Source organism: Cinclus cinclus, chromosome 1, assembly GCF_963662255.1.
Source record: "Cinclus cinclus chromosome 1, bCinCin1.1, whole genome shotgun sequence".
NCBI lineage: Eukaryota > Metazoa > Chordata > Aves > Passeriformes > Cinclidae > Cinclus > Cinclus cinclus.
In genome coordinates, this window is record NC_085046.1 from 25495850 (window position 1) to 25522471 (window position 26622).

General features: G+C 44.0%; 1 protein-coding gene across 1 annotated transcript in view; it reads left to right on the top strand.

Annotated features, from left to right (window-relative positions):
* The first annotated feature begins 5906 nt into the window (after window positions 1-5906).
* NXPH1 (neurexophilin 1) overlaps window positions 5907-26622 on the top strand; it is a 136231-nt gene continuing 115515 nt past the window's right edge. The window contains exon 1 of the mRNA XM_062495230.1: window positions 5907-5960. Within this exon, the coding sequence (XP_062351214.1) occupies window positions 5907-5960 (54 nt within the window). The remainder of the gene's footprint in view (window positions 5961-26622) is intronic.

Genomic DNA, 26622 nt, shown 5'->3' on the forward strand with positions numbered 1-26622 from the left:
TAACTCTCATATTTTAGCTCTCTTACATAAAGCCTTTCCAGCTGACATTGTGTTATATATTGTGTTATTTTGCAATTAAAACCCATACTCATAGACATAGAAATTTTAATAAAACTTTTGTTATCAAGTTTTATTATTCCAACAAGTGTTGCTGTCAGCTAATAATCCCTAGAGAGTTCATAATGAAATATTCTAATAATTGGATTTTAATTAAGCAATTCACTTAGTCCTACATTATTTTTGAAATCTAATTATGTCTTCAGGAAACTAACCCAAGTTGTGGTATTTTCTGGACAATACACAGAATTAGTACACACTCCTTTCTCCCTTTCTATTCTTTTTCTCTACTTATAGCTATTATTAAAAGTCTTCTATTTCCTGTGTTGCCACTGTAGAAACTTTTCTAGATCTAATGGATGAAATAAAGTGGAATGCAAATAAAAATCTCTATTATAAATAAGTTGGAAAAGAAGCTCCCTATGCAATTGAAGTTAGAAAAATTTCTGACTTATTATATTAATGATTTCCCCTCCTCCTTGAATTTGGAGGCATTATTAATGAGAAAATCCTGTAGATAAACCTGGCTGCAAGTTTTATTTGTATAAGTTATAATTTATGTCTTACCTCATCTCAAGTATTTTTTTTTTTTGTAAAATCCTGAGTGTATAGGTGCACACTGAGTGTCACCTGCAATAAGTCTCACGAAGCCTGTAGGCTTACTCATGTTTATATCACAGAAGCACTGTGTGGTCCAGACACAGTTGTTTGTACATTACCTTTTGGTCTTCTTTGATGCTGAATGTCACATCTCACTCCAGTGTGGTGTGAATGCTCATGATATAGTGTCAGAAGTAATAGTTAAGAAAACCATGAATACAAGGCACTTCTTTTGAAGTGGTTGGAGTATTCCTGTAATTTTCCATATGGGATACAAAGAAGCACCACTTTGTGGTATGCCTTTGACTGTAAGTAGGCAGAAATCAATGTAATAAAAATAAAAGTCTCACTGAGATATTTTTATGTTTAGAAATAGGAATGGTACATATAGTCATATTCTGACCTTGAAAACATAGAAATAAAATGTGACAAGGCACTCTGTTTGTAGTATTTATACCAACCATAAAAATACTCTGTTCAAACATAAAGATTTCCTTGAAACAAAAGAAATCTATTTAAAATGTGAAGAGGGGAAGGGATAAGAAGAGAAGGTCTGATGAGTTAATGGTTGGCAATATGAAGAACATCTCAATAAGATTATTTACATGAATGATATGAAGCATCTGGCCCACACACTGTACAGTACAAATATAGAAAAGCTGTGGAGGCCATAATCTGTCATTGGAGTGCATATGCAACTCCAGCTGAATTCAGTAGTACTTCAGCTTGCATATAGATAAGATAGTGGAGTTGCACATGCACTACATATGTACTATACAGTTTACAGGCCGGACACTTCATATCACTCATGTAAATAATCTTACTGAAATATTGTTCATATTGCCAAACACTGATTCATCAGACTTTCTCTTCTTATTCCTACACTTCTTCATATTTTAAATATATTTCATTGTTTTTTGGTCCACCTCTGCCTTCTTTGCTTTGCTTTTTTCCCCCCAAGCAGTTTATTTCCAAAATAAGAGATGTGGCCTCTATGAATAGGATTCCATGGGATTCAGTTCTATTTACTGTTTCATAAATAACTGTCCATGTTTAGACAGGTTAGTTAGTAAGTGCAGTAAGTTTAACACAATAATTTGATATTTATCATTACAGCATTGTATTTTCCTCTAGTTGCCTCAAGCAATTAAACCATATGCCCATCTTCTGTTGGAAACTGTAACAGTTATTAATCACTTGCCATTGTCTTTGGATTTTCTGTTTGTGACCCTTTCAGTTCTGCAAGCCAGGACGCTATCTTTGCACAAATAGAGGAGATATCTAAAGGTTAGAATGTATTTCCAAGCTTTAAAAATAACTCAAAATACATTCTAAAGTCTAACCGGTCTTTTCCAAAGTCCAGAATTTGTGATTGTTTAAAACCTTACTAGCTGATACTGCTTTGATGAGGACATTACTGTTAAAATTGCAAACAGCATCCAAATGGTTGAAATTAAAATTCACATATTCACTGTAAAAATTCTAATGTTCCACTTAAACTGCTGCACCAATATTACAGAATCAGATGAAAGTCAAATGACTGTATCCAAAGACCTGAATTGTCAGATTTTCATATTAATTTTATCATTTTATTCCCATTGAAAAAGTATCACATATTAACAGGTGGGATACTTTTGGAATTTGGTTTTTTTTTTTCTTTAATTATAATAGTGCTCAATCCAGATGCCTATATACTCCTTACTCCTTCCTTCTGGAATGGCAATGGAGAGAAGGAGCAGTCCAAGCAGCATTTCTGATGGAAATCTCAGTTCCATTGTAATTTGAAAGTTTGTTGCAGTGGCCTCTGGCATAGGAGGTCAGCTGAAGGGCGAAGAAAGAAGCTCTCAGTTAACGAGACCTTGGATCAGTGTGAACCTTCAGTAAATATATTTTCCCATCCTTAAGAACTTTGCCTCAAGAGCCTGCCTAACAATTCAAATAGATACCACACAGATCAGGTCGTTTATAGGAGACACTTCTGATTTCACAGGTGAAGACTTTTCAGCAGGATGAAGTGAAGAGGAGCCATGTTTGTGATTCCAGTGGAGCCAGGAGCTCCTCCAAAATGCTCCCCTAGACAAGATATAAGGATCTGGATGAGAAAGACTGAGAGGACCTTCTTCTATCTGACCAGCTGAAGGAATAATTATTCTCCTAGGACTACTTCCTTGTCACTCTAATATGAAGGCAGAGATCAGAACTTGGGTAAACTGTATCAAGTTATACATGGAGTTGAATTGCTCCTTCCTGAAGAAATTATGTCTCCTCCAGGAGCATGACCTACTGAAACCTGGCAGACTTTGCTTTTTCTGCTCCATACTAACCTGGCAATTTCATATCTAAGATAAGAGTAATCACGCTGGGTCTAAACAGCAAGATATTGGAATGATTAGCAGTATGCTCCACATGGTCTACAGCAAGTTTGCTCTATGCAGAGAGCAATATCTATCTAGCAATCTCCTGTCTCTCTCATCTCTCTCTAGATTGTCTATTAGGTGTGGTTCTAGCCCCAGACTTATGAAAAAGTGAGAGTGGGAGAGTTGCAGGGAGTTGCAAGGGAAGTCAGCTGCAATTTTTTGTTATCCTTTTGAAACAAGGAGTCCCTAGGCAGCTTTAGCCTGCACTGCAACGCAGAGGCTCTCTGGAGGGGCAGGATGACAGTATGATTCCTCACAGGCTGCACACTTCTGTTCAAAGCTGTGACATAAGCATTCTGCATGTCTAGCAGAGTGATGGTGCTGGAAGCATATGGAGGTGCCCATCTTCCAGGTGTTTGGAGCAGAAATGGCTGTGGGGGAGGACTCTGGTGCAGCCCTTTCAAAGAGTACTCATTACCTTCCCCATTCTTTCCCTGGTCCCCTTTTATTATAGTGTTCCAAACTCAGACCCCCAAATTGAAACAGTATTTTACAGCTTGATACTGAGGCCTCAGATCACAGATGTGCTACCCGTATGTGCTGTGAGAGAAGCAAGGATTTGACAGGACAACTGAAGTCTTCCTTTTCTTTCTCATTTCTCTCTCTGTACGCTTAGTGGTATGCTTCTTACTTTGGCTTTGAGAGGTGATAAATCTGAGGTTTGTGTTGAGTGTGGGCATCTAGTAAGGCTGCTACTTCTGTACCACCCCGCCTTCACCCTGTCCCAATTTAGGGGATAGAATTCCATAGAATTCTTCATAAAGTAGAAGGAAAAACAGGTCAGTGAGACCTTTCCATTTCTATGACAGCTCGCAGGACAAGCCGCAGCACCCGACAGGGGTGAGCTTTCCAGCCTCACTCCGAGGGGCTGTCCAGCTACAGGTTCCTGCTAGCAAGGCAGATGCAACCCTTCTATCCCGGAGCCTGCCTCCCGCAGCCGTCACCCATCTGGGCTCCGCGATCCTGCCACCTCCGTGCCTGACCGGCGGGAGCCCGCTGACTTCCCAGGCGGAGCAGCACGGTCGGTGCACGGGACACCGCTGAGGAAGGTGGAAAAACTGAAATGAAAGGGAAGAAAGAGAAGGAAGGTGCTCTCCCGTGCTCCTTTAAGGCAGGCAGCCGGCTCCCGCGGGCAGGCAGAGAGGGAAAGGGCTGTGCCCGGGCAGCAGTGCGGGCAGCAGGGAGGGCAGTGCGGGCAGCGCCCGCTCTCGGGCGGACAGGGCAGGCAGCAGGGCGGATAGGACAGGCAGCAGGGACAGGGCAGGACACACGGCAAGCAGCAGGGCGGATAGGGCTGGCAGCACGGACAGGGCTGGCAGCAGGGACAGGGTAGGACACGCGGCAGGCAGCAGCGCGGGCAGGGCGGGCAGCGCAAGGCAGCTCGCACCGCCCGGGGAGGGCTCTAATTCATCACCCCGTTCAGCGGAGAGGATGGGACGCCGCTAAACTCCCCTTCCTCCCTCCTCCCTTCCCCCCTCGCCAAGCAAGCCCCCCCCTCCTCCCCCCTCCGCTGCTCTTTCTCTTTCCCCAAGCAGTGAGCCTCGGACAGTGCTCGGCTCCAGCGCTTTATTTTAAGATGATCCGCCAAGGTCTTTGCAGATAGATTTTATCTGAAGTTAAATAGCAGGCGCTCGCCGCTCACTCGCCAATAAGTCATTTTTAATAGAGACAAATCGCTCTGGACGCCCCGGAGTGCCGGTGCCGCCGCTCCTGCCCGCGCCCCCCTCCGAAGGCGAGCGGGCAGCCCGGGCAGCTCCTTCCTCCCGTAAGTGTCCTGCTCGGCGGATCCAGAGCGCGGCCGTGTGCGGAGAAGGGGAGGCAAGGGGGGGAGAACCTGCCAGCCACCCCGCCGCCCTGACAGTGCCTGCGCTGGATGCACAGCGGCCGCGGGACACCTCGGCGCGGAGCGCGGCGAGGAGATGCGCAGGGGTGGTGGGCTGCGCCGCGGCACTCAGCCCCTCTAGGCTGGCCCATGGAGCGTCCCGCGGAGCCCCGTCCGCCGTCGGATCCCCCACGCCGTACGTATCCCCACCGCGGCCCCCCCGCGACCCAGGGGCTGTCCGCGGGCCGCGGGGGCGGAGAAGGGCTGGGGCCGGGGATGGGGGTCCTCGCCCTCCGGGGCGCCCCGGGGCGCGGTCCCGGCCCGGGGCAAGGCACGGCGCGCCTTTAGGAGCGGCAGAGGGAGGTGGGTGCTTGCAGCGGTAAGCAGAGCCTGCTCGGGCGTCCCGAAGGCAAAGCTCTCTGACTCGGCTTTAAGCGCCCGGAAGCATCCGGAACCACGATCCCAGCGTCTGCTGTCGCCTTCTCGCTCCGGCGCCACTCCGCTCCCTAGCTCGCTGCCGGTGCTCCGCAGCCAGCTGGCGAGCGGCTGCCGCCCGGTCCCCGCCGAGGGCGCACAGACAGGCAGGGCTGGCAGTGGCAGCCCCGGGCCGTCCCAGCCCACAGCACGGGGCTCTCCCGCCCAGTAAAAGGACTGAGCGCCGGGGAGCGCTGCCTATAGGCGGTCCGCCGCTACCTCTGGCCGTGCGATCACTTTGCTTTGACGCTGGATTAACTCGATTTTAATCGTTTTTTGTTTCCCCCACCCCCATTCACAAGCCCCATCTCCTCCTCTCCCGCCGCTCCCCCCCCTCCCCTCCTTTTCCTACACACCTCTCTTCCCCCCTTGTGCTAAGCCTAACCTCGTCTTGTGGTCATGGGATCTATAATTTCGTTTTTCTCTAGGCTGGTGAGAGCTCTGCTTGTTCTGTAAAGTGGATGTCAGGTGGATCTATGTTCTGGAAGGAACAAAGAGGCAGCGAAAGCAGCGCGGGGGAAGTTTGAGCGGCGAGGATGCAGGCTGTGTACTGGTACGCGGTCCTTCTGCTGCAGCCCACTCTCTACCTGGTGAGTGTCCCCGGCCCCTCTCACGGGCCGGGCATGGGGAAGCTCGTCTGGAGCCAGCTTGGCGGAGAACAAACAAACTCACGGGAACTACTTGCGTCCAACAGCCAGCCCTGCCCCGTTCTCCCGGGACCGGGCCGGGGGCCGGGCGTGGGAGGTGCGGGTCCCGGCCGGGAAATCCCGGCGGTGCGCGAGGAGCGGGGGCGCAGACCTGTAACTTCTCCGCGGGGAAGGGATGCTCCGCCGGGCCGGAGCAGGGTCGGGGTCTCCCGGACCTCGTCCCCCGGCTCTACCTCCCGTGCCGGGTCCGTGAGTGTCTGCGTGGACGCCAGAGCACGCCGCGGGGGCGCCCGGCCAGGCTGTGGGATGGAGGCAACTTCCCGCCCTCTGCTCCGTCCTGATGAGGGTGGGAGCCCCTCCGGAAGGGAACCCCTCCGATGTGCCACCACGGGCGGTGCGGCACAGGCGGGCGGGCACTCGGCGGCGAGTACAGCTACTATGTTCCGCTAGAAATGTCATTGACTTTCGTAGCAAATCTCCGTTAAGATTACCGCGGGAATACGAGTAAACATCGGCGTTATCTCCTTACACACACACACACACACAGTTTATTCCCACTACGATTGTAAGGAACAAAACCCAGGCAGACTGCCCCTTTGCAGTCTCTCGCTTGTGATGCGTTAAGCAAGCAAACGCTTGGCGGCAGCTCATCCCCGTAGCTAAGGGGAAGGGAAAAGGCCTTTTCCCAGGAGCGTTGCCGAGAGAAGCACACCGGCGCCCGTGCTGAGGGTGGTGACGGGGTCGGCCCGGCTCCGGCTCCCGGTTCATGCTCGGGCTTCATCTCCGGCTCGCGCTCCAGCTCCGCTCGGTTCGGTCTCCTCGGGCTCCGGGCGCTGCCCGCGCCGCCGCTCCCTGCGCTGCGGCTGCCTCGCCACCCGGGGGCGCTGCGGGGCAGGGCGCGCGGCCCCGCTCGGGGCAGCCAATCGGGCGCGGGCGGCGGGGGCAGGCGGGGCCGCGCGCGCTCCTCCTGCACCCGCCCGCGCCCGGCCTGTCCCTGTCCCTGTCCCTGTCCCTGTCCCTGTCGGGCACCTCCCGGCCCTTCCCGTGCCCGCCCGACATGGCTCCCTCATCGGGGGTCCTGCCCTCGCCGGGCGCTGCCACGTCTGCCGCGGGCGTCTCTCCTCCCTGCGAATTTTATAGCCGGGTGGGGGTGGAGGGGTGGGGGGAAATGGGGAGAAAAGTGCGTGGCAAATAATCCATCAAAAAGCCAGAGCGAGATCGATACGTCGTGTTAAATTTTAAATGTGTTTGCTGGCAGTTAAACTGCTCTCGACTCATTACAACAACAGTGCTGGATTTATTCTAATGCGCTGCAGTCTGAACAACAAGCGCATTAATTCTCCTTTAATTGTAAACTGGGAGCATTTGAAAACCATTCAGTGTGCAAATTATGCTGATTCAATTACCGTTTAGTTACAGACTTCATTACCTGAATACTTTTTTTTTTTTTCCGAGGGCTTGGCATTGCAGAGTGAAGGAGACGATTTCAAGTTTCCCTCGAAACAATGCAAAATATGACTAAAAAAAGAAGTAAAAAAAAAAAAAAACCCTCGGGAATAAAAGGCAAGCTAGGGGGAGGGGGGAATGTGCCCTTCAGCTGGTCTGTGTCTTCTGCCAAAACACTCGGGGAGGATCCAAAAGGATTTCCCTAGCACGATTCTTGTCTCTAACTCGATACTTCCACGTTTATGCCAATCTCTCCCTATTCTCTGTATTTCAGGAGTGACTCTGAAAGTTTGCATTAGGCAATCTCATGATAACAAACTGTTTATTAGCACCGAAGCATGAAGTTTTGATTAAAGCTTTAACGCGGTGCCACAAAGCAGCAAGGTGCAGCACTTTGTTGTGCCTATCCGTATGTGCACGTCGCTCCGCGTGGACAAAAGCGGTTTCAATTAGGAATTAAATTTTCAATGCTCAAACTGCTAGGAAGGATAAATGAAATTGCAGCACAAACAGCTTCCTATGGAGTTTGTTAAAAAAACCCAAACCCTTTATGAGAGGGGTTAATAATATAGGTGAGAGGGAAAATAGCCTGTTTCCCCTTCGCCTGAATTAGGAGGTGTTCATGGAGAGTGAACAGCTGCAGCGAGGCTGGGCTGCCTTGAAGTCACTCATTTACAGACACTGTCTGCCTTGTAATTTCTCTTCACTCAGCAAACCGCTGCTCTTTTTTTTTTTTTGTTGTTGTTCTTTTTCTTCTACCCCTACCGTTAAACCTCTTTGTAATGTAATCTTAAGGGGAAAAAAACAGTGCTTCTGCTTTTCTTCCCCTTTTAATAGAGACATATACTGTCCAGCCTTATTGCCTGAAATTTATAGAGATCATGGCCGATCTGAAGGAGTAGGAATTTTGCTGGGGTAGAGATGGTTCACCCTATTATGTTTTTTGAAAAGAACATTAGTTGTACATTGCGAGGTGTGCGTTTTCTCCTTGTTTCGAGGTGTGCAGTGTATTGAAAATGTTATATTTGATTTGCCGCGGTAGTGTATTTCCTTTGGCCTAAACGGGTAACTTAGTACTTATTTGGCAGAATTAGGAGTTAACCTTTAAAGTATTGCAGTTGTTTTCTTTCTCTACTTTTAGAAAGCTGCAGACAGTGTTCAAACACCTACTCTAGTTCTTATTTGCCACGACACTCCACATCACCGTTATTCTTTCAAAAGCATCTTAGTCTGATTCCAATGGATGACGTTTCCTTAACTTACAGTGCTGTGCTGAGCTCAAAATCGTCAGTGAGGAAGCATGTCAAGAATAAAGAGAAAAGCCAGAATAACACCCGGAGATCACAGACTTTCATAGAATTGAGTTCTGTTTATAAGGACGCTGGGATTTTACACGATTCCTTAAATGGAAACCTTCTCGTTGTACCTCCTGTCTAGTTGCCGGTGAACTTCTAGTCCGACACCACAGGACAATAAAAGGCCCCGGCTGTTTCTTGTCATTCCTTCCTTATTTCTCCCCCCGCCCCCTGCAGAAGCAGCAAGTTGTAGAAGTGACCACAGAACGCGCGGGCTGTTAGGAAGGACGGCGAGCATCCTAAGTATTATTTCTCAGAGCGACAGGTCAAGCAGGCCCTCGAAGGAGGAGGCAGATCGTTTTCATGCCGGCAGCTGCGGAGCCGCTCGGTGCGGCGGGGCCCGGCGGGATGTGACCGGCAGCTCCCGGCGGCGACGACCGCCTGTCCCGTCCTGTCCCCTCCTGTCCCGTCCCGTCCCGTCCCGTCCCGCACGCTCCGGGCCGCAGCCCGGGCCCTGCGCACCCCCGGCCAAAGCGGGAGCCGGGCGGCAAAGGGCTGGCACACGGCGGGATTTCACCCCCGTCACGGTCACAGGTTCTACCCCCGCACGCTCCGGGGAGATCTTCCCGCACCGTACAAGCACGGACAGGGTACATGCATCTCTTTTGCTGGCATCATCCCGGCTCGATGAGACTTCTTAGGTGCTCCTTAACCGGAGTAGCGGGTACGGAACTCAAATCAGTCGGAATTTTGCGTGGCATGATGCTAGGGTAAGGATTTCCCGCCGCCTCCCCCCCCCCCCCCCCGCTTCAACACTTCATCCCCCGCCCGGCTTGTCATCTTCTCCCAGCAAAGTGTTTATTCACCGGTGGGTTTAATTAGGATACGCACCGGAGCTGGGTAGCAGAGTGCTGGAGCAAAAGGAGGGGTGGTTTTTCACCCCGCGGTGAAGGCTGTTTTGCGGGGGGAGCTTTCCTGCGCGGCGCTTTGCCAGAGGAGTGGAACTACGGGACTCACGGGGCACCTTGTTAAACAGGGCGATGACTTTGGCACAGGGGTTTTGGAAACAGCCTGCTAACCTTCTCCCCGTGCCGGGCTGGGATTTTAAGGTCTGTTTCACACCGCCACTGTAGCTTGGAGGCCTTCTGACAGCCGAGAGGAGCTTTCCTGCAAAATTGTTGTGAATAACAGAGGTTTAATTTTGTCCTCAGCCATGGCACACTTGGTACAGTATTTGCTGAGGGGGTAAACAGGGGGTTAGCGGCTCTAGAGTTTGTGTACATTTAATTTCGCTGTGTGTCACACTGTTTGCGGTCATTTCACCCGGTTAATGAAAGCTGTGGTGAACGTGAGGAAATATCAAGTGCTGACGGAGATAAGTAGATTTTTTTCTTCTTTCTTTTTAAAGATTGTTGCCGATTGTGTCCTACTTTGTCATGGAAAAGAACAACAACAACAACAACAACAACAAACAAACAAACAAACACCTCTGCAGGCAGAAAACAAAAGAGAGAGGAGGCATTGTCCTATAGTAATCACCACCCACAGTATTTTCTCAGAGTCATTTGGTGGTGAATGCATTTGGGTATTGTTTTTTTTTTCCTCCAAATAAGCGATTTCTTTCAATTTTCAAATTGACGTCGAAGGCAGGGAGGGCGGGGGATAACGCTTAGCAAGCAGGGACAGTGGTGGCTTTTTGTGCGGGGGAGTTTACGTAGCCTTGAGATGCTCCTGCTCCCTCTTTCTAAACGAGTTTGAGAGACGCTGTAGCGGTGGAGTAAGGGGGAAAAAATACTCTTTCGGAAGGTAAAACACGGGAGTAGCAACGGGACCCCGAACTCGTGTAGGTGAAACAAACTTACGTGCGCTCTTGATTTTTTTTTTTTCCCCCACGCGGAGGATAGTGTATTCTTGTCCAGGCTTCCTTGCTTCCTAACCACCAGGGACCTATGCTAGTTTAAGAAGGGGTTTCCCCACACTGAAATTTCTTTTTCCTGATGCTTAATACACACTATTTTAATTTAGCATCTAGTTGGAGAAAGCAGTCTAGAATAGATTTCACCTTCTGGGGAGGCACCTGAATATAATCCAATATCCCTGCCTCTCTCTGACTAGCCAAATCTTCCAAGTCGGTACAGTACTTAGAGGTATCCATTTTAACCTTTTTAATATTTCCCTGCATCTCTAAACCGCCATTTTAATTAACAAAAAGCCAATTTCCTAATCGTTTTTGGAAAGTGTGGTGAAGTAGGTTAAGAAACCAATTGCTCGGAATAGCCAGCACTTGGAGAAAATGAATGTATGAGGCATCCTACCCTCCCTAGGATTGGCTTCTGTTCTCCCGACTGGGTTTGGGTGAAGTTTTGCTGTGATTTAGCAGATAGTTTAACACCCACCTCGCTCTTCTTGTAAGTCAGCATTAAACCACCCTCCTGGGTGCTTTGTAAATACATCTTTGGCATTTTTTTCATGCAGCAGATTGACATGTTGACGATTCTGCTTTAAGGAATGTGACAATAAAGTGGAAAACCAAAGGCTGGCAAGCACTTCATCAAGGATAAAAAGGTTCTGCTGTAAGGATGTCACTCAATTTATTGTGAAAGTCGAATGAATTACATTTAATGAAAGTGCTCCCCAGATGAATATTACCAGCAATTTCCTGAGTTGGGTCTGTCAGATTGATATGAGGAAATGCCAACCCATATCAAAAAAGATCTCCAATCTCAATTACTATGCAAGCTTTCGAAGAGCTCCTTTTTATTGATATGATATATATTGGCGGGTTCTCAATGTTGTGCAAACTACTTTTTTCAACAGGACAGCACATTTCCCAGTTTATTGTTTAACCCTACATTTTTCAGGCTGCTGTATAAACTTTTGCGAGTGCCCTTCTTTCGGAGGGGAAACTGCCTCTCATATTCTTTCCCTTTCCGTGACTCAGAGAGATCAAAGTTGTGTTGTGACTAGCATGGGCGACGCTCATTGCAGGAAGTTTGTTCAGCCTGGATGGACAAAGCCGAAGGTCAAGACAAATAGCTCTGCTGAGACAATGGCACTGGATCCCCTAATTTTCAGTGTAATTCTAGGCAACAATCCAGATCACGGTAGTATTTGTTATGACTAGCAATCCCAATATTACCGCCCTTTCTTCCTTATTCCTCTAGGGCTTCTAGGGGCAAATTCGGAATTCACTAAGCCCTCGAAGGGAGAGAAAAGCTCTTATGTCACCTCATCTACATTAGAATTGACTTGTCGAGAGGCTTTTCTGTTCTATTTAACTACTGTGACGCCGGTCGTTAGTTAAGAATACAACTTCTTTTCCCATAATCCGTCTTGCTGGGCTTGTTTGTGATAGATTCAGTCAGATTTTCTTCTGTCGCTTCCCCGTACTCTTTCAATTTTTTTTTTTTTTTGTATCAAAGCAGAGAGACGGTACTGAAGAACAACAGGGAGACTCTCGAAACTCTGCAGCAGGACAGTTTCTTTCCCATGTGGGGCTGCGCTTCTTGCATGAAGCATTAATGAGGAAGCAGAAAGAGCTTCTCTTTAGCACATATCGGGTTAGTCTGGCTTCCTGTTTTCCCGTTCATTGTTGGATCTGGGCCTAAAACTTCCTTCAGAGCACGATTAGTCCACATACTATTATTTATTTGTTTATTTGTTTGTTTGTTTATTTTAAAAAAGTGTCCCGTCCCGTCCCCCCCCACCCCCCCCTTTGGAGGTGCTTCGTGTTCTGAGCCGCGGAAGGCGAATGCAAGCGCTGCCGGGAGAGCGGGCAAGCTCTGGCAGTGGGGCCGAGAGGGGGCTGGCGCTGAGGGTCGGCACCGGGCCGGCAGCGCCGTGCAGCAGCACCCTGCACAGAGCTCGGGGCAGGACAGCACCCTGCACAGAGCTCGGGGCAGAGCAGCACCCTGCACAGAGCTCGGGGCAGAGCAGCACCCTGCACAGAGCTCGGGGCAGGACAGCACCCTGCACAGAGCTCGGGGCAGGACAGCGCCCTGCACAGAGCTCGGGGCAGGACAGCGCCCTGCACAGAGCTCGGGGCAGGACAGCGCCCTGGACAGAGCTCGGGGCAGGACAGCGCCCTGGACAGAGCTCGGGGCAGGGCAGCACCCTGCACAGAGCTCGGGGCAGGACAGCGCCCTGGACAGAGCTCGGGGCAGGACAGCGCCCTGCACAGAGCTCGGGGCAGGACAGCACCCTGCACAGAGCTCGGGGCAGGACAGCACCCTGCATAGAGCTCGGGGCAGAGCAGCACCCTGGACAGAGCTCGGGGCAGGACAGCACCCTGGACAGAGCTCGGGGCAGGGCAGCACCCTGGACAGAGCTCGGGGCAGGACAGCACCCTGGACAGAGCTCAGGGCAGGATAGCACCCTGCACAGAGCTCGGGGCAGGACAGCGCCCTGCACAGAGCTCGGGGCAGGACAGCACCCTGCACAGAGCTCGGGGCAGGGCAGCACCCTGGACAGAGCTCAGGGCAGGACAGCACCCTGGACAGAGCTCGGGGCAGGACAGCACCCTGCACAGAGCTCGGGGCAGAGCAGCACCCTGGACAGAGCTCGGGGCAGGACAGCACCCTGCACAGAGCTCGGGGCAGGACAGCACCCTGGACAGAGCTCGGGGCAGGGCAGCACCCTGGACAGAGCTCGGGGCAGGGCAGCACCCTGGACAGAGCTCGGGGCAGGACAGCACCCTGGACAGATTCGGGGCAGGACAGCACCCTGGACAGAGCTCGGGGCAGGGCAGCACCCTGGACAGAGCTCGGGGCAGGACAGCACCCTGGACAGAGCTCGGGGCAGGGCAGCACCCTGGACAGATTCGGGGCAGGACAGCGCCCTGCACAGAGCTCGGGGCAGGACAGCGCCCTGGACAGAGCTCGGGGCAGGACAGCACCCTGGACAGCGCCCGGCCCGCACCGCCCACTGCTCGCTCACGGGCGCCCCGTCCCGGGCTAGACAAGGTTTCGGGCTGCTGCTTCTTAGACCTCGTCCCCAACACTCTCTGGACCTGGGGGTTGGCGCTGTGTGCCAGTTTTCCTGAAGGAAGAAGGGACACGGGGGGACCAGCAGATCGATGTATTTGTTTACTATTGCTGTTGACTGGCATTCTCTCAAAGACGAAATGGTACCTTTATTTTCTGAGGAAAGCTGGTCAGAGGGCCAATACATGAGTATGGTGGAACAGGGGTGGTATAATGAATCCGGGGATAGGAAAGCTGTTCTGAGGTGCTCAGGTTTGTCTCTTTCTATCCCGGGACCACAGCATCCTCTTTGTTTGGAGAGAGACCAGAGGTATCGAAGAGCATTAGAGTAAAAAATGAGGTCTAAGACACGGCTGACACTGAGACATGAAAACAGGGAGTTATTAATTAACAATGACACTTTTTTATCCCATGGGTCGGGGCAGGAGTGTCTCAGACACAGCTGATGTCAGTTTTGGGGTAGTGGCACTCTGAGGCATCTGCGAGGGGCAGCCAAATCTTGCTGCCTTCTGTTTATTGCCTGTGTCCTGGCAGACAGTACCCAGGGTATCTCCCAGGTCTCCCCTTGCTTTCACGAGGAGATAATCACAGGCAACTGCCTCCACCCCTGTAAATCCCCATTTACTATTGACAGTGCTATCCTCTAGAGTTCTGCTGCTTGAAAAGCTCTTGTCAATGAAACAGTGACTTTTGGCAAGGCAGGTGCAAGTGAATGACTGATGAAGAGTCCTTCAATAAAGGAATGTGATGGGAATTGACTGGGCTAAGAGGTAAAATAACCCACAGTCTCGACCAGCCTTTCAGACAAAACCATAAGCCATTTATTCCTGATCCATATTCTCCCATGAATATCAGTAGTGATTGTGATGCTTTTGCTGGATGTGAACATTCTCCAGTCCCTTTTGATTGCACCCTATCCCTGTGTATGGTGTCTCAAAACTGCATTGTTTGCTGCAGGGATACTGCTTTTATCTTCCAAATGCCATCCTCATTAATGTCAATGTCTCACCATCCGGCTAGCACAAATGTCTCAGAGACGTTCATCTACCTTGCACACTGCATTGTCTCTCCTGCTGCCTTGTCTTTTCCTCTCTGAGGAGAAGTTTAGTGATATTTTCTTCCTTGCCCCCTGCCTCTGCTCAAAAAAAGTTTTGTCCACTACTTGGTCTCTGACCTGTCCATTCACAAGTTAGTTTTGTCAGTGTCCCCTAGGTTACGACCTCTCCTGTTAATCTGTTTGATCACTTTGATGACAGGTTAACCAGTGCAGGTAAAGATGATCTGCTCTTTCCAAATCTGCAGGTTGTTGAAGGGGGAGAAATTAGGCCTACCAAATGATTATGATATTAGTGCTCTCTTTTTTCTCACATTTGGTATTCTAACCCAGACTTGACACAAAAACCAAAAGAACAAAGAGCCTGGTTGTTTCTTTGTGTGAGTAACCTGGTTATTGTGTGCACAAGAGCACTTGTGAATGCTCTTATTTTGCTGGCCTTTTGAAAACTGGTAAGTCAGATATGTCTGTGTTATTTCTTTGTATATGTACTTAAACTTTGGTGATAGCAGCGCAGCAGACTTGTTTTAGAAGCAGAGCTAATGGCCAAAATAATACTAGGAAAGAAGTGATCTAATAACCTTAGTTCCTGGAAATAATGCATGGAATTAAATTATAATATATAATATTTATATATATATATATATATATATATATATATATATAATTTTGTAGCAATATATAACACTTTCAAATTATATTAATTTATTTAGAAAGAAAAGTAGAGAGTCACTTAAATCTAACCAGTATATCTCACCTGAAAAATAAAAGATCCTACTTATCCCATGTTCCTAGTTGGAACATGTTTGAAATAACAGAAGTAACATTACCAATGATTAGTGACCCATGTGTTTTATGATCCTCTTCCTCCTTCCCCTGCCCTATGTCAGCCTCACATTATGTGTGAGTTAACTTTCAACAAGCACAATATTTCCTACACTTGTTGAAGAGGTGCACGTGAGCTACTGGGTAAAAGTAAAAATAGAAAAGGAAAAACATTCTGGCTATGTATTGAGAACACTGTGGATAAACAAAGACTCCTCTGCAGCAGATCCTATGCCCTGATCCTGCAGTATAATACAAGATAGGATTCCATGTAAATTGATGGTTTGTTTACTTGTGTGAGGAGGACAAATTCTGTTTATGTTGAAGATTAAGTAGACCATTTCTATTTCTGAGAATTGCTTGTCACTATTCAGATACCACTTCAAATTGAAAGTATAATTGGCAGCTCTTAAAATTTAGCTAATGGAATTTCTGTTATGGGTAGTTCAGACCACCTGTACCATAATAATAATCTGCACAGTCATTTTTATAAACTCTTCTTGATTGAGCTTTAGAAAAATAGTCCTTCTGCTAGGCTATTTTGTCAAGAAATGTTGTCATAGGCCTTCAGGTATATAAAACTGCTAATATAAAATTAATGGACTGCTTTTTATATTTACAGTTTCATCCATAGCTTTTGATGTCCTGCAAAAGAAGAGATAGACTTGAAGTTAGAATAATGTTAAAACAGTGTCCTCATGTTTATTGCACTGTCAATAACAGTACTGAAAAATATTGGTGTGCTTAAAATCAGAATGTTAGTTTGTAGTTTGACTCTAATTTAGAGTAATTTCTGCTATCACTTACTGCAACTACTCTATACTACATACAGAGATTTTCTTAGCATTTATATGGGGAAGCCTTTGCACCTTGAGAAGATTTTGTAAGAAATATTGATAGGTAAAACACAGCAATAATACTGTAGCTCTGTAGAGGACAATTGCTGAGTGAACAGATCTTTAAGGATCAGGAAGATAAGAAACACTACAGAGATGTGACATAAAAGACATGCATAATAAATAGTACATGAAAACCTTCACCTTTTAGAAATATGAGCTCCGTCCTGCTGCCTCCATCTCCAATGGATATTACTTGACAATGTCCACATTTTATATTCCTAGTTGTTTCTTCTCCCTACTTCAACATACCATTGCATTTGCTTAGCTGACTTGCTTGTAGCAGGTGGCAGTGTGGTACATGTTGCAAGCAGAGGATAGTGCATCGATACCTTCAGTGGGATCATGTTTGTGAGTGGTCACTTGAAATGGGTAAAAAACGACGTTATCTGGTCCTTGACAAGTCTGTGATATGTGAATCATCACCTATTTCTCTAGCTTCTCCCTGTGCTGACTCAGTGGGACCTCTTGTGGTGTGTCTCCTTGCTCTGTGAGCAGCTCTGCTCTCTCTGCTAGCACAAGTCATTACTATAAGGTACCATCCCACAGAATTAAAAATGTAATTGGAATATAGCTTGTGTTTGCATCTTAAATGCACTGAATATTTGCTAGCTAGAGCAGACTGTGAGTCTTGGAAAAGTTATTGTGTGGATTAGCAGATTGTAACGATATGGTTCAGTCTTCCAGCATAATGCAACCCAAATGAATATGGAAATGTATGACTAAGTACATTAGATGAGGTGCTGTTTTTGTTCTCCACAATTTATAGAATATTCTGAATTTGCAGTATTATAGCACACACTTCAGAGTGAAGGCCAATAGCTTGCAACTACTTTTTAGAAGCAAAACAATCTCAAATGAAGTCAGGACACTTGCTCACATATGCTTCAGTACTTTACTGAGCTAGGAGAAAGTGAATGCAGTATGGTTTTTGCATTTTTTGGGACATAAAACTTCTTCAGTGGAGCAAAATATAACATATCCACGTCTTCAAAAATATTGCAGAGTAATGTTTTTTTGCCAAGAATCTGCTGAATTTACCTCTAGACTACTTAGAAAGTACTCAAGTATTTTTCTATAACCAAGCATTAAACTTTTGACTACCTCTTATCCTAAAAATATTGTCTTTATTATTATTGGATAATAATTAATTAAATGACCAAAATTCCTATAATTATGGGATAATAATTATATTTTTTATTATTTTGAATTTTTTGAGTACTGATTTGTGACTCATTCTGACTATTGCTCCAGCTTCTAAAAAAATAATCTGCAAAGCCACCTTTATCTATGAAATTAAAGTCATGATTTCCAAAAAGATAATTCATGTGTCTTTCTTTTTCTTCCTGTAAATGTGTTTATGAAGCATACAGACAGCACCTTTACTACTGTCTACAATTACAAAGAGATGCAAATGGTGGCACATCTCAGAAAGCTGTGTGTGACCATTTTGGAGAACTATATTTGAGGTCTAAATTTGAAGTCTAACTGCACTATTGATGCACACTTTTTTGCAGACCACTTCAGATTATTTTTTCTTTCAGAAGAAAAATGTACTGGAACAATGACCATGCAAAGCAAAAAATGTAGCCTTATTTTTTCTTCCACAAGAAACTTACATGTTGGCTCAAGATCATTCAGGCTCAGAAAAACTTTGCCATTGATTTCTTTGGCTGTAAAATGGGATCTTTAGTTTGATAAATATTTCCATTTTTCTAAGGTGGTTGGGAAAGGTATTTCATTACATTTTAGCTTGATTTTCTTTGTGAGAACTGGCTATTTTTAGCTAACAGAGGATAGAAGTAGTAAACTTTTCTAATGAATGTGAAAGAACGTGTATGTATGGCTACGTGGTATTCATAGCCTCCGGTCTGAGCAACTTAGTCTTCTGTGAAGTCAAAAAAAGCTGAGCAGGCTCCATACACTTTTATTTCTAGCATTGTTTTTGTCATTGTTTTATTCTTTAGTAAATTTACCCAGAAGAATGTCACCCTATCTTTGGCCTGCCATGAGCTCCTTGCTGTAGATCCAAGTCCTTTTGCTCTCTGGCAGAATGGCTCCATGGCTGCAGTATTCCTTCACCTAGAGTAATGACTGCATGGTTTGTCCCTAAACTTTGATGTTTTACTTTATCCAAGCATCACAGTGTTAGTCATCTATGTCTGTCACAAAAGCAAACCCGTGATGATTTGGTTTAGCTCAACAGGTGGAGCTGTGGCTTTGTTAGCCTCTTGATTCAGGCTAAAATTCATCTCCCTGGGAGGTCCCTGACTCAATTTTGCTCAGGTGTTTTACACTCTCTAAATTTGTACCAACATTTTAATTGCTGATGGGAAGTTTTAACCTCTTGACCTATAAAACATTTCAGATAATGAGACATATATGCTTATGTATTCATCAAGAACAGTTCTTAGTTTGTGGGAATGTGGTGGTTCTAGGGAACTTCTGTGGGAGTTTTGTCCCCTCAGCTTTGTGTAATAATGGAGAAATTTGACTCTAAAATGGTATTTTCATTTATTCCTCTTTGAGCAAGGTCCACCTTGCATTATTGATTTTTTGTGACCTTTTTGTTAGCTTCTCAAAGATTAGTGAGATGTTTGGAGTGATTCTGTCTTTAACATGTTTAGAGGAAATGAGTTCCAGTGGAGTTATACTAACAACAACTATAAAAACAGCAAACTCATTGCTCATACATGCTAAAGTTTTCATTTCATAGACTACCTACAACTCCTTGCAACTCCTTTATTGCCTTGATTTATCTGGAGCTGATTGATTGGTGGTTGAATGAAGGACCATTCTGTTGGGAAAATATATCATAGGACAACGAGGGAGTGGCTTGAAATAAGTTGGGATAATAGCGTGAGGATCTATCTATGAAATCTTTGGAGAAGCAAGAACTTTTAATTTTCTGTATTCTCATTTTTAATTCATTTTTCGGCATACCCCTGTGTAAACTTGTTTTGTCTGATGACTGTTTAGGGAAAGGTTATTTTCCTATGGATTTGTGCATCCCTTGGTAAATCAGTGCTTCAAATATACTTGATACTAGATGTTCACTATTCATGTCAGAAGTGTTCCTGATACTGCACTTACAGTGGCAATGTCAATTAGGGGACAATACTAACTGAAGATTTCAAGTCACAGCAACTCCAGCAAAGAAATAATCATTGTGATTAGATGAAACAAAGAGCTTCCAAAAAAACTCCAGACTAAAACATGCTGAAAACATTTACTGAATGTTTAGGAATAAAATAAGCAGAAATCAAAATGGGAGAGTCTTTTTAATAAACAGAAGCATAGGGCAAATTAATCAAATAAATTGTTTGCTATTAATAATGTGACCAGCTACAGTAAGAGTCCAATAAATATGCCCAGTGGGGATGGAAAATATACACAACTGAAATTATATTGATGAATTTATCCTAGTTTCCAATGCCTTCTGAGTATGTATTTAGGAAACAAAAGCTGTCATAAAGATAGCCTGACAGAAAATAGACTCAACTATTTTTTTTTTATTAAGATACTTCTCTTTATCAGTGGAAGTAATTTCAAGTTACTTAATATTGTTAAATATATCACTGCTTAGGCAGAGAATTCTTAGCAGAAATATTAACATAAAAGTGACTTCTATTTTTGCTAGAAGGCTCTTTGGGTATGGTAGGGAAAGCATGTTATTACCTCTCAAGTCTGAAGAAACAGGGGGTTAGTCCTTAGTGGAATACTCTTGGTTCTAAAATATGGATGAGTCACTGTAGTTGCATAGAAAAAGTACAGTAATCAAAAGGCAATCCCCATACAAATTCCTTCTTAGAAATCAAAACAAAATCTCAAAAAGCCCAGAATCTGAATAAAGATTCATTCTGCCCCAATTGCTTAGCTTTGACATCTGCTTTTACAAGAGTCTATCTCTGAGCCTGGACCTCTATTTCATTCTTGACTACTTAAGAATTGTTTACATCTTGCATTACTGGTGTCTGAGTCAATGTTGCCCACAAATCTGAAACTCTGAGTTCAGTCACAGGCTTGGTTCAGGGCTGAACTCCTCATTTAGGGATTTTTTTTTCTCATACAATTTTACTGCCACAGAAAAAACCCTCTCAAATGTCCAAGAAAATGACTGTGCAGAAAGTTTCTCTTACACGCAATAATTTTGATTTTTCATCTCTAGTATCAAAGCTTCTAGCTTTAATTGTTTAACTACTTTATATTGCTTCATAATTAATTCTCATCAACCATGCACTCAAACTCTGTCTCATGACAGTCTGAATATATTCTTTGGACATTTTTCAGCATGCATGTCCTCACTGAACAGTACCTTTCCCATGGTTGGTATAAATCAGACCTGACCATCCCAGGCTTAGCTGTCAGCTGCATTCCACACTTTCAAGCATCCTTTTAGTCAGTTGTAAGAAACTAGCAACATAAAGAAAAGCTTTGCTCTCAAATAAATGACTGCACCTCACATTCAGCTATCACTTAAGACAAAATTAGTGTCAGCTGTGATAGTTAGCCTTCTGAGTTATTTAACTTAAATGCCACTGCTTCAGCCTAAAATACCATAGCTTCTCTGGTATTCATTCTGTTGACTCACATAGGCCCATGAAAACAAAAAAAACCAAACCAAACCAAAACAAATAAAAACCCCAACAAACAAACAAACAAAAAAACCCCCAAAACAGAAAATCCCCAAACCCAAAAAAATGAAAAAGGGAGTGCTGACCATCAGGAAGCTGTTCTTGCTGGATGTGCAGCACCCTAGACTTAAAAGAGATTTGATCGAGTCGTAGGACTTTTCCACTCTCGTTTTCTCTCTCTCTTGTTCATATTTTTCTCATCAGCCCAGTGACTAAAGCTTCTGTTAGGGATTCATGAGATTCAGTTTCTTTACTTCTTCAGGAAATATGTATCCAAATCTTACAGTTTGAGGTAATTATTTTAACTACTGCTTGGTGGAATAATCTGTGGAGTTTTCTTGATTTGGCTTGTTCATTTTATTCTGCTTGGTTTAATACAGTCAGGGACTGCTTTAATCTGAAACAGGATCTCATTGTAGGTGAATTCTGAGACATTTGTGTAATTAAGTATCTTTTCCTTGCTCTTTGGCCTTATGTATTTGAGTTCACTCAAATAGAGGCACTTCAGAATTTGAGAGCCCTATATTAGAAAAAATCTTTATTATCATGTGTAAGAAATTCTTGAACCAGAAAGTTGAAAATATGATGCCTTGCCAATTCTATTCATTGGACGTTCTAGCAACAGGAAAATAAAGTACCTAATTCTAGGAGCATTTATGCTTCAGAAATGTCAGAAAGTGTTTAAGTTAATTCCTTTTCTTTCTCTGGTTGCTTAGTGTGGAGAGTTTAGTAGCTTTTGTGAATTATGCTTTCAGGAGACATTTTCCAACAGAAATATGTGGGCAGCTAATTCCAGGTTATGAACATTAACAAGTCCCTTGGACAAAGAGAGTAAACCTTCCACTGTAGTAATTATAGGTACCTTCTGGATCAAGCCTGAAGGATCTTCCAAGGTTGCTAATAGTGAGCATAAGCAGTCCTGATTTCAATCTGCCTGCTGAACCTCCATTATCTTCACAGCTGAACTGAACAAGTCCAGTTTTTGTCTTACACTTTAAGAAACTCTGTCAGTCTGTCATAACACAGTAACTAATGAGTGATTAATTGCTTCTAGAAAGCCGTTTATGTACCCAAAATCCTGAAAGTTTTATTTGTTTTCCTGGGGAGTAATACTCACAGTTAGTGGTGGATGCATACTATTATCTTGCAACAAGTTACCAATTTGAAGGCCACTACCTTCCCTCCCCATCCATTATTTTTAAGCTTATAATTTCATTTGTTTGATGATTCGTATCTATCATCTATGCATAAAAACCTGTAACAGATTACTGGATTGCAAGCTGTCTTGCTGCCTTTTCATTCTCAGAGCACCTGCAGGAACCATCAGGAAAGGATAGGAGAACCTTGCTCCAGCATCTTATTTTGTTGGTCTAGGATATACAGAGCAAGGATTGATGGAGTGTTCCTGCTTGGTGCAACTAGCTCTATGGGCTGAAGTAAACAAAGTCTGTTTTCCAGAGCTGAAACCTGTATAGGTCATTCTGCAAATACAGCCCTGAATGTTAAAACATGTAAAGAATACTAATGATTTTTAGCTGTAGAAACTGAGGTGATTCTGGGAAGTAGTTAAGGCTTGATATTGAAAACACTCAACAAAGGAGCCTGTCTTTGAATGGACATTCCAGGAATCATAAAAATTGTATGCTTGACAAAAATCCATGCCCTAACACATTTTAAAGGTTTTTCCTTCTCCAGAAATGCAACATTACAACTTCTCAAAGAAAAAAATGATTTTGGCTATTTTTCCAAAGCCAAGGATATTTTCCTGTAGTCTTGTTCTCTAGACCATTTTGTGTTAATCTTTCCACAAAGACTAAACAAATACTCAGGTAGATACCTTGGAGTGAGAAATTTTGCTCCAAGTAGTTGGAGTTCAGCAAACTTATAAGCAACTGCAAAAAAGGGTCTTGTTACATGAAGTTTCAGACAGCCTTAATCATAGCCATTGCTACCAGAACCATCTATAGTTTATAAACATACGTATCCTCTTAGGTGCTCTGTGTGAAAGTACTTTGCAATATGGTGTTACTCTTTGAACAACTCTTTCTTTAATGTAGTACTGTGGAGTAGCTCTATGGCTAAACTGAATGATTAGAAGAATGCAGTTATTGTTGATATTTATAATTTTTTTATAACACTACCCACTCTGTGGTGCTTACAAACAAGACTTTTAGTAATAACTTTTTCATCATGAGGTTCTGAGAAAGTGCAGAGGAAATGACGTGATGTAATGGATAGATTTTAAAATATTTTTAATTGAAAGTGGCAGGCACATTTGGTATGCATAGGAAAAACATGCTGTTAAGTGTTTTAACGTGCAGATTGTATCCAATTATAGATAGCTTTAATTCTTTCCTAAAGACTTTGTTCTAAAAGTATAGACATCATAGTGCTGTTGGCCCAGGAGGATGTGATATATTTCATTTTGAGTAAGGCTTTTTCAATCTGCTGTCTCTTTATGGGTAGACCTTTTTATCTGTACAGATGAAACTAGCTTATTATAGCAGCTCAAATATAATTAATGATATGTTTGTGAAGAACAGTTAAGGGACAAAAAAACAGTCTCTCATTATTTCTTATTTCTCCATCTTAAAATTAGGAGATTTTTTGACTGGCAAACAGAAATAGATCACCAGTAATACAAGGTCTGGGTGAAATGTACTGCTAGCAGGATTAAGAAAGTGTTGCTTCATTTCAGAATATATGTCACATTGAGGGATCTCAGTTATGCCTTGGGACAAAAAAAAAATAATATTTCATTTTGTAGTGATACATCTTTCACCTTTCTGTGGATTTAAAGTTGTAAATAAAATTACTTCTTGTCAATGGGCTATGTGAAGGTTGCAGTCATATTCACCATAAGAATTCAAAGTGCCATTTAGCCCATCATTGGTTCAGTAGATAACAATGTATTCCATTCCCTTCCAGTAATCTAATTTGCAAGTACTTTATAGCCCAACATTTTATGCCTAGTTGCTAAAATTAAGAAATAAACCTTTAAGAACTTCACTGCAGATTTATTTACAGAATGTCTGTGTATCAAATGAGAAGATTTTAGAGTGCCAGGACATCTTGTATTGCAGTCTTGTAACAAGACTAAGCATTATAAAAGATAGTAGGAATGACTATCAAAGTAGCTCAAGGGCTCTCTGATAGATTTACTTTAAACTTTTCTGTGCTTAATCTCACACAATTCTCTGAGATCATCTTTGCGGCAGGTTTGGCATAAACTGCCTTCTAAGATTGAAAAAAATAAAAGCTGCTGTGCATGTTTATAGGTGGGGATGGAGGAAACCACAGTTTTAATTAAATGGCATTTTTTTGATTTTGAAAATGTAAGATATAGGATAAATGTGAAGTTTGCTTACCACAATGTAGACTATCCAAGTGCCCATAGACTTCTCTCTGGATTTCTGGAACATTTCTTGACCAGAGCTTCTGCCAGTATTAAGTCCGGATGGTTCCCCTGATCTGGCCATATGTGACTATGCATACCTTCTGTTGTTGCTTCCTCTCTTGGCTAGCAGACAATTGTCCTGAAAGTGTGTAAACTGTTAAGCTTTGAAACAGAAACAAACCCTTAAATGCTAAATGCTGGCATGAGACTTTCCTATATGCACCTAATTCTGCATTTGCTCAGTAGAAACAATAGATTTTTTTTTTCTCCAGAACGTGAACGTATTTTTTCTTAAATATTTATGCGCTGCATTATTTAGAGCTTCATTAAAAACACCTGGCCACAGGTAGGATCAGGACACTAGATTAAGTGAATTGATTTGGCCATAACTTTGTTTATGTATCCTGTGGAACACACTGAACGCACTACCATGATATTATCTTAACTGATTTGAGAGGAACTGGTAAACTATTAAACTTGATAAACACTTTACAGCAATAGAATTTGGTGGAACACACTTCCCAGACTCCCTCTAGATATCCCTGGATCTCTAAAAAGATCTGACTTGCATTATTAAGCAAAGATACTGTGGATTAAATTTTTACAAACATATTCTTAGTTTTCTGTGGTGGGATTTCATATAGGTTCTTATGTTAGGAACAGGATGAGTTGTCTCAATGGCTGTTACTGGGCAACTCAGTACCTTTCATGAAGCAGACGTCTGTAAAGAGTTATTTTTGAGAACATACTAGGGGCTCTTTCTTAAAACATAAATGCATAGCCAGATACAGACAACTTAGGTGCTTGGCTGGGCTATCTTTTGAGCTACGGGATCAAGAAGTATCCCTAATCCTGAACATATGCAGCTCAGTTAGGAAATGAAAGCATTTAAACAAAAAAGGAGCACCTTTCTCTTAGGTGAACAGTTAGCAGCTGTGTACAAATGTAATTGTCTTCATCTTGGGAACTACTCGCAGGCTGGCAAAGACAAGCTCTGTGTTTGACCATACAGAAACATTGCTGAATTCTGTCCTGAGCCTCAGCATAAATGAACAAGATGAATATTGCAACTGAGTCACAGGAGTAAAGATCTATCTTTCAGAAACTGCCTTGTTCTTCCTCCTGTTGACTACTTAACCTTTGCTTCCAAAAGTATTTCTAGGCTAAATATGGGATATGAGGTCAGTGTTCATTTGTAATATTCACAGCAAAACTCAGTTTGAAGTGAAAGCAAGCCTGGGAGTCTAAAGGAAATGGTTCTTTTGTTTATTAACCAAGAGGGAATATTTTTCAGAATGGATGTCTTTAAAAGAACTCTCCTGTGAAGCTCTAGGGGTTATAAAATGTACTCTGAATATATTATAAAAAGTAGCAAATATGCGAAGAAAAGTATAATATTTGCCTATAGTATTTGCTAGGTGTAGTCTGATCTAAAGCCTGTCAATGAAATAACTGGACATTTTCCCACATTACCTTTACACAGCTTTAGCAAAGTTTTCTACAACAGAGATTTCAGAGCTTTGTAAAAAGTACAAAATGGCCTACAAACAAACACTTCAACTCCCCCACCCCCCCAAAAAACCAAACCAAAACAAACAAACAAAAAAACCCCCAAGAAACCTCAAAACAAAGATAAATCAGAAGTGCAGAGGAGTGGAAGGTGCTACTTATCTTGGGTTAGTTTTAGATGTTCTTTTTCCAGTCAGCTACATCACTTGTCTAGCTGGTTAACCACGAGGTCACTGGTGGGGAAGTCAGAGGTGCACAGCAGTTCCCTGCAAGTCACACTAACCACACACACTCGCCACCAAGAGTAATGCTGGATACTCAGTGGGACACCACACTACAGCTACAGTGTCTCTGTGGGAGGCAATTGTCCTATCTGTCATAAACAAGGACATTCATATATAATCAGGAACGATTCACCAGTTCAGAACAATTAATGGTATGATAACACATTTAATCTTTAATTGAAGTTGCAGACCTTATGAAATAATAAAACTGGGAAGCAGAAATAGTATAAAATATATCGATTTGTCAGTAATTGATTAAAAAAAAATCAAAAAAAACACCCTG